Source organism: Malus domestica, chromosome 01 (genome assembly GCF_042453785.1).
Source record: "Malus domestica chromosome 01, GDT2T_hap1".
Taxonomy (NCBI): domain Eukaryota; kingdom Viridiplantae; phylum Streptophyta; class Magnoliopsida; order Rosales; family Rosaceae; genus Malus; species Malus domestica.
Genome location: NC_091661.1, coordinates 15,549,218 through 15,560,212, shown reverse-complemented (window position 1 = coordinate 15,560,212; position 10,995 = coordinate 15,549,218). Strand labels below are relative to the sequence as shown.

Genomic DNA, 10,995 nt, shown 5'->3' with positions numbered 1-10,995 from the left:
CTATGTGCTTTTTTTTTATCACTGTTGCGCAAGTTACGCGGCTAACACGTGAACTTTTCTAAATATAATTCACCTTTAAATACTAAACTTACCAAACTGCTCATTCAATTATTACACCAACAACGCCCTTCCCTTCAAATGACCCTCCATCATTGCCTAAACACCTCATTACCTCTCGCAAATTGGTTTACAACTAAAATTAACTATTTTTTAATAATTTTTTTTTCCAATGCTCTTTTTTACTTTTTAGGCAATGCCCTCCATTTTCCAATTCTTTTTTCTTAAAAATAATATTTTTAAAAAACAATTTCGCATTTAAAAGAAAAATAGACCGATTCCTACGGTAAACGTGGCCAGCACAATTAATTAAGTCCTAAGCATAAAATTCCAAAGCCTTTGAAAACTTGACCGCAAAAACAAACCGTCCAATGACCAGTCAAAAAGGCACCTCAACGCGAATATTCCGTCACGGGCATTTCCGTAAATTTAATGTCATCTTTATCCGGAAAATCCGCAAACACGCGCCGTTTGATCCCCCATCAACGGCCGGAATTTAACCTTTGACCGAGGTACGATAAAGAACTGGTGCAAGGCTGGAACGAATGATTTTCTTCGGTCCAAGTTTGACCGCGGAATCAAAATTCCAAAAAAAAAAAAAAAAACAGCTAACAGACAGAGATAAAATTTAGAGAGAGAAGAATACAAAAGCAATTCTAGAGAGAGAAAGCCTGAAAATTTTTAAAGAGAGAGAGAGAGGGGGAAGAAGGGGAGCTTGTGGTTTTTTTCTTCCTTCCTTTCTTTTCGTGTGATTCTTCTCTTTGGGGGATTTGCAGGGTCTGATTTGAATCAGGGGAGGAGAGGAGAGAGAAAGCTTGGCATTTCTCTCTCTTCTTTGATTTTTGTTCATTGGGAGGACATTCGAATTAGGGTTTTGGGTTGTTGAATCAGAACAAGGAACGAAGATGAATATGATGCGCCGGCTCAAGAGCATTGCTTCGGGTCGGACCTCTGTTTCGTCGGACCCTGTAAGTTTTTGTATCTTGTTTGTTTGCGTGTGTGTATTATTTTCATGTTTTGGTTTGGAGGATTTGAGCTTGTTTTGGTAGCTCGGAAATGGAGGAAAATAAGGCAAAAATGTTGAATGTTTTGGTTTAGGGCGCTTTGGTTATGTGCAAAAACATGGTGGAGGGTTTGTATGTAATTATTGATAACATCTATATATGTGTATTATGGGGATTTGAAGGATCATTTGGTTTCCGTTGATTAGCGTTTGTATTTGGTAGAAACTCTTTCGCCGCAGGGGGCGTATGGATTTGCAATCTTATGCATATATTTGATCAAGGTTGAAAGGAGATTTGGATTGTTGTTTTGTTACTTGTATATGGCTAAGGTGTTTAATGTTGGTTACTAGTTTTGATTGTCCTAGCATTTTTATCATGCATTGTGAGTGTAATTATCTGTGAGCGTCGGATTTTGTTTGTGTTACCACGGATACTAGTGTTTTAAAACAGCATCCTTGTTCGGATTGGTGACTGAACAAATGACTACTTTTGGTTTTTCTACGAGGCATCACATGTAATGCCCACTTTGTGTATATGTATACAAAGTTGGAGGAAAATGCTTTTCTACGTCATGAATGCCGTCGCTGTTTGGGTTTGCACATCAATGAGTCAGAATGTTATTGTACACAAGAATATTGGATTTCTTCTTATTTCCGGGGCAATGTTCAACTGAAGCATACCGCTAACCTTGAGGAATGTGTTTCAATTTGAGTTGTGGGATTTAATCAAGTGTGTTTTTGCCTCATACGTACTGCGTATGGTTTTGCATGGCTTTTAATGCGCCCAGTTAGCGATGAGTTTTTTTTTTAAAACCTTTTTCTGGAATATGGATCTTCCGTGTTTATGTTAATGTTTGCATCTTAGTACTTTCCTAATTTTCTTGTGATGAAAGGATCACGTAGTGATCCATGCAATTAGGCTAATAGGTAATATTCTTGTGATGAAAGGATCACTATTTAGGGAATTGATTCTAATATAGCAAAGTTTATTTATGTTTTCTAGGGAATTGATTCTAATCTAGCAAAGTTTAATCTTTTAGGGAATTGATTCTGCCACAAAGAGAGCTAAGATGGATCAAGACAACGAGAAGAAGGCCAATAAACAGCCAAATACTGTTGAAAGAAGTGCCACTGGTCTAGAGCAACATATGACTTCAACATCAGTGGAAACTGCTGCAAGCACATCCAGTGTATCGTCAGTAGCTAAGACCGAGACCAAAGAAGTTAAATCTAGTTACGATCAGCTTCCCAAAGAAATGCATGAAATGAAAATTAGAGATGAGAAGGCCAACCACCATGATGACAAGGTATTTTTTTTGTTGACGTTGATTTTGTTTCTGTGATATTTTCTTCCTCCATATGTGGCTTTATAAAAAAGGCATGTTTTAAACAGGCGAATATCGGTTGCGGAATAAATGGTGTAAATTTTCCCTGTGCAGGATATGGAAGAAACTATTATTAATGGTAATGGAACAGAAACAGGTCATATAATTGCAACGACAGTAGGTGGTCAAAATGGGCAACCTAAACAGGTGTGCTTAGTAATTCTGCATTTTTTATGTTGTCTCCTAGGAAGCCCTCATGATTATTCTTTTTTTGAATTTCTCTCTGCATGACCTCGTTTTCTGCTGGTTTTACTAATTTTTCATTTTCGGTTACAGACTATCTCTTACATGGCGGAGCGTGTAGTTGGTACTGGTTCATTTGGAGTTGTCTTTCAGGTAGTTGGAGTTATTTGCATTTGTTCATTATTTTGGTCTCTTGGTTCCTGTTCCACTGATACAGATTTCAGGGTCATTTTGTTACCTTGCTTACGATAATTTATTCTGCAGGCTAAGTGTCTGGAATCGGGTGAAGCAGTTGCGATAAAAAAGGTGTTGCAGGATAAAAGATATAAAAACAGAGAACTTCAAATTATGCGCTTACTTGACCATCCTAACGTTGTTCAATTGAAGCACTGTTTCTTTTCAACTACTGACAAAGACGAGCTGTACCTCAATCTTGTCCTCGAGTATATATCTGAAACAGTTTACCGGGTTTCAAAGCACTATATCAGGATGAACCAACATATTCCCATTATTTATGTGCAATTATATACGTACCAGGTAATTTTGGAATCCATCTATTTTTTCTTCCACGTTGTCAGGTTGTTCTGATTCCTATTATGGCTAAAGAGTTGAATTGTTTTCTATTTTGTAGATTTGTCGCGCATTAAATTACTTGCACCATGTTATTGGTGTGTGTCATCGTGACATTAAGCCACAAAATTTGCTGGTAAGGTTTTCTTATATCAATTTGACTTGTGTTGATCTTGTATGAACAAGAGTTAAATTTCTCGTAGTAGTCCGACTTTAATTGATCTGAGATTGTATCTTCAGTCATCGTACTGACGCTGAGGTTCTGATGCATATGCAGGTCAATCCTCACACGCATCAGCTGAAGATATGTGATTTTGGGAGTGCAAAGATGTTGGTATGTTTTGTATTCTGTGAATCTGGGGGTGCTTTGATGATATTTGGAATTGATGGTCTTGGAACTAATGAATTCTTTTATTTCTCATCTTTAGGTGCCAGGTGAAGCTAACATATCATATATTTGCTCACGATATTATAGGGCTCCAGAACTTATATTTGGGGCTACAGAATATACCACTGCAATTGATATGTGGTCTGTTGGTTGTGTATTTGCTGAGCTTCTTCTTGGACAGGTATGTGTATAGCGTGTCATACTCTTATTTAACTTGTATGAGTTATGGTTTGTTTTATTCTCATGGCTATTTCTGATATCTTTGCAGCCACTGTTTCCTGGGGAGAGTGGTGTTGATCAGCTGGTGGAGATTATAAAGGTAGGTTAGATGTAAACCATTTGTTTCTTGTCATGGTGATATTTGTGCTATTTTGTTTTCTCATCTTTCTTTTGGGTATTATTCTAGATTCTAGGGACACCAACCAGAGAAGAAATAAAGTGCATGAATCCCAATTACACCGAATTCAAGTTTCCTCAGATCAAAGCTCACCCATGGCACAAGGTCCGTTCAATATTTTAATTCAGTATTTATGGTCAATTGGATATATTTGTGCTAGTCGAAATCTTAATTGTGTTTGTAATCTTTAGATATTTCACAAGCGAATGCCCCCAGAAGCAGTGGATCTTGTGTCAAGACTGCTTCAGTACTCACCAAATCTACGTTGCACTGCTGTAAGAAAATGAACTTGCGTTTGATAAGTTTCGATTAAAATATGTGAAATATATAATTGTAATACTAAATTGTTTCCTTGTTTTTAGTTGGAGGCATGTGCTCACCCCTTCTTTGATGATTTGAGAGACCCAAACGTAAGCTTGCCTAATGGACGAGCATTGCCTCCTCTGTTCAATTTCACAGCTCAGGGTAAGATATTTCACCATTCGATGTCCTGGTTGTAGCTGTTGTCGCCTCTAGTCTTTATCTTGATGTCGATCTCCCTGCAGAATTGGCTGGAGCACCCACTGAACTCCGACATCGTCTAATCCCGGAGCATGCTAGGAATTGATATACAAACCTGAGGGGGTCACATAGGTTAACGAGGTAAATGCAGTTTTGATTGCTTGGATGCTCAGATGAGCCATGCTGCCTTGAACCCCAAGGGTCTGCTGTCTCTCGATCCTTTCGGTTCAGTCATGGAAGAAGGAGGCACTGGAGACTTTGTTCGAATGGATTTTGCGGGTGGAATTTTCAGGTGGATGGGAGTGGGGACTGCTTCGGCTTATTGGAGATTCCAAGACCAAATTTTTACAATGTATGTTGTATGCGTTGGCTGTGAAAGATGAGCTCATACATATAATGTTAAATCGTGTTGTGATATATAGTGTTTTGTGAGTAATGTGGAGACTGACTGAATTGCGATCATTTAGATGAAATTAGGTTCTCATTGTATACTCTTCCCTATTACACAGAAATTCAAAAATTCGACTTCATTTTCCGGTTTGCCTTTTCTTCTATTGCTCCTCTTGCAGTTGGTGTCCACTTGACTGTTATAGGATTGAGGGCGTCGGTGGCCGCCCTCAACCTCTGAAGTGTTGCAAGTGGACGGGTCATGGTCTTTAGGAAGAGGAAGAGCACCGCGAACGAGCCATTTGGTGTTAACAGATGAACCTTGTACCACAGTGCCAGTAGTCATCACAAGTGCAGTTCCCTTGTTTGAAATGATGAAATCAATTCGAATCTCTTAATATAATATGCCGAAGAAAGAGGTTTGATATAAATTTCATCTTAAAAATTCGGATTGGTGCCCCTGGTGGTGTGGTTAGAAGCCCAAAAGCAACAGCCAACTTCTCAGCGTGATATGCTAGGTCAAGCTCCTTTGCAAAATTGATATCCGGCCCCAAGAATTTGATCGTCGGGTCATGCTAAGTCCATATGAATAAGTACTGAGAAGTATGTGCCCATCACTCCAGGAATAGCACCGAAGATGAATATAGAGTCCACATATCCTTGCAGTTAGTGGAGAACAACCATCGTGTCGTAAAATTGAGATTACCTCGTTTCTTTTCTTGTCAGAGGGGCACGGCACGGCACGTATCCAGCTTCCTTGATCAAAATCATCAGCTCGTCAACCTTTGAATATATTCCAGCGGACCTTGAAGGACTTGTGTCTTCGGACATAAAGGTATGCACTTGGCTGTTCGTCTCAATCCAGCTGCATCCAGGCAATCTTCGGATTCTTGCAGCATCTTCCCATCTAGCAGCTGCAGAACACATGTTAGATAACTGAACAGAAGGCACAGCATTTAGAGGCTCCAATTTAAATAGGTCAATCATACATTTCCATACATTTCTATGTTCCCATGTACTCGAGATGCAGTAAGTAGTGCCTTCCATACATTTCCATCTGGTTCCACAACCATTTCATTAACTAATACCTCTGCCTCATTAAGCTCCCACGAGCGCCCCAAGAGGTCAATCATACATGCATAGTGCTCCGGACCTGGTTGTATTCCATAAACCCTACTCATTGATGAAGACCAGCATGGCTACAAGCAAATCATTTGAATTTGATCATAAAATTTTAGGGACTCCTTTCCTATACCATTCTGGACATAACCAAGTAATCACATCTTGAACTTTCATAGAGTCGAAAACTCTATTTGCGTCTTCTATGCACCCGCTCTTTGCATGCATCGCTACAAAGGAATTATCTACTCATACGGATGTTTGGAGACAGGGCTTAATAAAGTTTGCATGAATTTGTTGGCCAAATTCCAAAACTGTCACAGGCACTCAAAACACTGGCCATTACAAATTGGTCGGGATAGATCCCTCCAGTTCTCATCTCACAGAACAATCTAAGTGCCTTTTCATGAGAGCCATTATGTCATAGCCTGTGACCAGGGAGGTCCATAAGATAAACATCCTTGTCTGACATGTGCGTAAACAGCTCAAGCGCGGCACCTATGTTCCCCTTGTTAGAATTGTAAGGGAGAAGTATGGTTCAAGATTTGAACAAAAAACCGAAAGAATTCAAAGGAATTTCAGTCTGCAAAACATAGCAGCAGCACTGAGCATTTCATTCATAAATTCATCATAAAAAAAACATACATTCGTATCTGCAGGAATTGTAGATAGTACATGTCCTTGAATTCACAGCTGAATTTGTAAATCTCAGCCTTTCACTTGTTCTAATCCTAGCCTTGCATCTGTTCTAAGTGACTAGGACTTCACCTACTACCCTTATATAAAAAACTAGCCGTTATACTTCAAATGGGAACTAGCCGTTGGAACCAATAGCAACGCTTGGACTTCTTGGTTCTGCTGTCGAACCCTCAAGGCTGCAAAACAGCTTACATTTTAACACCCAAGCTTGGCATACATATCAACAAGAGCATTTCCCACGAGTTGATAAGCCTCAAACCGGCCTTGACTATCAGACAATGAGTAGACATTGCATTTTGCATGTCCTTCAAAGCGGCAAGGGAGTTTAGAACAGATAGGTACGTAAAGTGATCAATCTTCATTTCTTCTGCGAACCCCTGCCTTAGACACCCCACAATCATGGAGTTCCAAGAAACAACATCGTCAGCCTCCATGCTTCTTAATGCCTTCTTTGCGCCACTACGACCTCCACATTTGACATACATGTCAACCAAGGAACTTCGGACAAACACATTAGCCCCGAAACCACTCTGAACAATGTATCCGTGCACCTGAGCCCCAAAACTGTGCGCTAAGACTAACGCAGAAGCTGTCAATACGCGAGGGAACATAAACTGATTGGATTCAAGTTTCAACCCCTTTTGTTCGCATGTCTCGAAAACATTTCATCGATTTAAAGCCATCACCATTTTGAGAGTACCCAGTAAGCATGACAGTCCACAAAACGCGGTTTTTCCTATCCGGCAGAGTCTCCGAGAGACAATGATCAGCTTCTGAATTGCGCTTGCACTTTGCATATATGCATGTCCACCAAACCCGTGACAACGAAAACATTAGCACCAAATTGGACCTTTGTCATATAACCATGAACAAGTTTACCTGTTTGGAGCAAACCCAATGTTGAACACAACCTTAAGACATTGACTAGTCTAAACTGTATGAAACACAGCACATTAGTTTATCCAATGCGCGTACACTCACGGGAAAAATTTCGGGGCTTCGGCACTTATGGCAGGTGATGTTCCCACCAATGGGAATTTGACACCTAAAGCTTTTAAGAATTTATTTAATTAGAAGAAAAAAAAGAATATCTAATCGAGTACCCCGAAAAATTTCTCCTACGCTCACGTTCACTTTGTATACAGAACTTTCAAAAGAACAAAAAATGTTCTACCTTTGTTTAAAAAGAGAAAACAAGGTTTCGGTTGTTTCTATTAAGGGCAATAATGTAAACTCATCATCTAGGGATAATACTTAGAGACTAAGGAAAACTGTTAGTTTGTTATGGTAAGATTTCTCTTAGTTAGAAGGTTGGTATACTAGGGATAGCTCACACATGTTGTATATATACCTCAAGTGTAATCTTATTCATTTGTGAAATGAAAATATATTTTCCTAATATGGTTTCACCCGCCATTGTCTCTCAACTTTTCTCTTCGATCCCCAAATTCCTGCTTCCTTTTGTGCGCTATTCTCTGTGATTTTTCTCCCAATTGATTATCTCCTTCTTCGATCTTGCTAGTCATCGATCTTGATCGCTACTGCACTCTTCTTCTCTCTGTTCTTCTGGTCATGGCAACCTCCATCTTCAAACCCTAATTCTTCGAATTCAGCATCAATTACGATCCAAAACATTGGTTCTATGGTTCCGATCAAGCTCACTACTACCAATTATCTCACATGGAGTGCTCTCTTCGCTCCAATTTTTCGCCAGTATAATCTCACCGGTCTAATTGATGGTTCTTCGCTGGCGCCGCCTCAATTTCTTACGAATTCCTCAGGAAATCATAGTCTAAATCTAGCGTATGTTGCCTAGTTCGAGAATGATCAAAACATTCTCATATGGATAAACTCAACCCTCTCTGAATCCCTAATTCCTTAAACTGTTGGAGTCTCATCCGCTTAAGATCTATAGGCCAAATTGGAGTCGCGTCTTGTTGCTGCTCACATTCTCACATCCACGAACTTAGATCTCGCCTTTGCAGTCTCACAAAAGGCGATCTCACTGCTGCTTAATACCTTCAATGTACTGAGGAAATAGCTGATGCTCTTGCTAATGCTGGTGCTTCAGTTGAAGACTCTGAATTAATTTCTGTAATTCTTCATGGCTTAACTCCCAAATTTGACTCTTTTGTGGACGCCATTCAGTTTCGTCTTGGCTCCACAACAATTGATGAACTCCACGGATTGCTTCTTAGCAAAGAAATCCAACTGAATAATCTCAAGCAAAGTGCACCAGTGTCTTCTTTTCAGGCTTACAATACTTTTACTGGTATTCTTCCTTTACCGGCATCTCAAGGATATGTTACTCAAACTTGTGAAATGGATCACCCTTTCAACTAAGGCAACAACAACCACAATAATCGTGGTAATTTCAGACAAAATAATAATTAGCGGTTCACTACCTTCACTCGAGGCTTAAATCAGTATTACAACCGTGGAACTCGATCCAATTTCTCATTCACCAGAAAGTTCTATTGTCAAATATGCCGGCAACTTGATCATGAAGCTTGTGACTGTCCTCATCGCATGGATCCTCACTATAATGGCAAGTCATCTCAAAAGGCTTTGACTGCTCGCACTTTCAATCCTTCTACATGGATTGTTGACTCCGGTACCACCTCCTACATGACTAACAACTATGCTACTCTCTAGAATCCTGAAGCCTACACAGGACCTGAGCAAGTGTACATTAGTGATGGCAAAGGTTTGCCCATCACTCACTCTGGATCTTCTACTATTACCACTTCACTTAGCAATTTTACTCTCCAGAATGTGTTATATGTACCTGCTTTAAAACATAATCTTCTGTCTGTAAATCAATTTTTAATTGATAATCAATGTTTTATGCATCTTTATCCTTCTCACTTCATTGTGAAGGACCTTTCTTCAGGGATGATGTGTTTTAAAGGTTCTGTACATCATGGTTTCTATCCCCTTCATCAGTTCTCCCACACTGACGGAAAGCAGACAGCTCACAGCTACCATGAAAGCTTCAAGGACTCTCTGGCATAGTCGGTTGGGCCATCCTTCAGCCAAGATTATAAATAAGCTAGCATCTTGTTCTTGTATCTCAGTTTTATAGAGTTCGAATAAATCCTTTTGCTCAGATTGTGCATTAGGAAAATGTTCTAGACTACCCTTTGTGTCCACTACCTGTACTACAAGGAAACCTTTAGAACTCATCCATACAGATGTCTAGGGTCCCTCACCTACAATGTCTCATGGTGGTTTCAGCTACTATGTCATATTTGTGGATGACTTTACCGGATATTGTTGGTTTTATCCTCTGCGATCTAAGTCTGATGTACTATCCATCTTCATGCAATACAAATCTCTACTTGAAAATATTATGTGTACTAAGATTATTGCTTTAAGATCTGATTCTGGTGGTGAGTTCATAAGCACTTTATTCTCCAATTTCTTGGCACAGCATGGTATCCAACATCAACTATCGTGTCCCCACACCCTGGAACAAAATGGGTGTGCAGAACGTAAACGCCGACATCTTGTAGAAACTGCACGCACTCTTTTTGCAGCATCTAAAGTCCCTCATTTATATTGGGTTGAAGCATTTGCTACTGCAATCTATCTTATCAACAGGTTGCCTACTTTAGCTCGTTGTTCACCTTGGGAGTCTATATTTCAGAAAGTGCCTAGTTATGACACATTAAAAATCTTTGGCTGCCTCTGTTTCCCATGGTTGAAGCCTTATACCTCATCTAAGTTGGATCCCAAAAGCAAGTCTTGTGTCTTCTTAGGTTATAGTCTCAATCATAAGGGGTACAAATGTCTTAATCCAATAACAAGGAGTATCTATATCTCTCGACATGTATTGTTCGATGAGTTTACCTTTCCATTCCATCAAATTTCACATCCTTTCCCTATTGTCCAACCTCAATCACCCATCTCTCATTCTACTATACCATCGACCTTAACTTTTACTTCTATTCCTACCCTGTCTTCCTCACCTATACTATATGCACCATCATCATCCTTACCTAATCTTGATTTTCCATCTGAACCTCCATCCAATTCTACTTCCTCCTTACCTCTATCTTCATTTGCACCTAGCTCTTGTCACATCTCTGCCCGAGCCCTCACCACATCCCAAGCTCGACTCCACCATAGCACGATATTGTCCGCTTTGAGCCCTGACCACACCCTCACGGTTCTATTTCTGGGAACTCACACGAGAACTTCCCAGTGGGTCACCCATCATGGGAGTGCTCTCGCGTGCTACTCGCTTAACTTCGAAGTTCCGATGGAACCCGAAGCTAGTGAGCTTCCAAAAGGCCTCGTGCTA

General features: G+C 40.0%; 1 protein-coding gene and 1 pseudogene across 1 annotated transcript; one reads left to right on the top strand and one right to left on the bottom strand.

Annotated features, from left to right (window-relative positions):
• The first annotated feature begins 614 nt into the window (after positions 1 to 614).
• On the top strand, positions 615 to 5,014 carry LOC103445986 (shaggy-related protein kinase theta). Its single transcript, XM_008385050.4, has 13 exons — positions 615 to 1,025; positions 2,101 to 2,367; positions 2,500 to 2,592; positions 2,722 to 2,781; positions 2,893 to 3,165; positions 3,260 to 3,334; positions 3,476 to 3,532; positions 3,627 to 3,767; positions 3,855 to 3,905; positions 3,993 to 4,088; positions 4,175 to 4,258; positions 4,346 to 4,448; positions 4,529 to 5,014. The coding sequence occupies exons 1-13, from the start codon at positions 963 to 965 to the stop codon at positions 4,588 to 4,590; spliced, it is 1,425 nt and encodes a 474-aa protein (XP_008383272.3). The 5' UTR covers positions 615 to 962; the 3' UTR covers positions 4,591 to 5,014.
• Positions 5,015 to 5,450: 436 nt separating this feature from the next.
• On the bottom strand, positions 5,451 to 8,106 carry LOC103406847 (pentatricopeptide repeat-containing protein At1g11290, chloroplastic-like; annotated as a pseudogene).
• Positions 8,107 to 10,995: the final 2,889 nt, after the last annotated feature.

Bases quoted from the DNA above. Each gene is read 5' to 3' on its own strand.
- LOC103445986 (XM_008385050.4), top strand. From the start codon at position 963: ATGAATATGATGCGCCGGCTCAAGAGCATTGCTTCGGGTCGGACCTCT. The intron at 1,026-2,100 runs GTAAGTTTTTGT...TTAATCTTTTAG, and splicing joins CCTCTGTTTCGTCGGACCCT to GGAATTGATTCTGCCACAAA. The intron at 2,593-2,721 runs GTGTGCTTAGTA...TTTCGGTTACAG, and splicing joins AAAATGGGCAACCTAAACAG to ACTATCTCTTACATGGCGGA.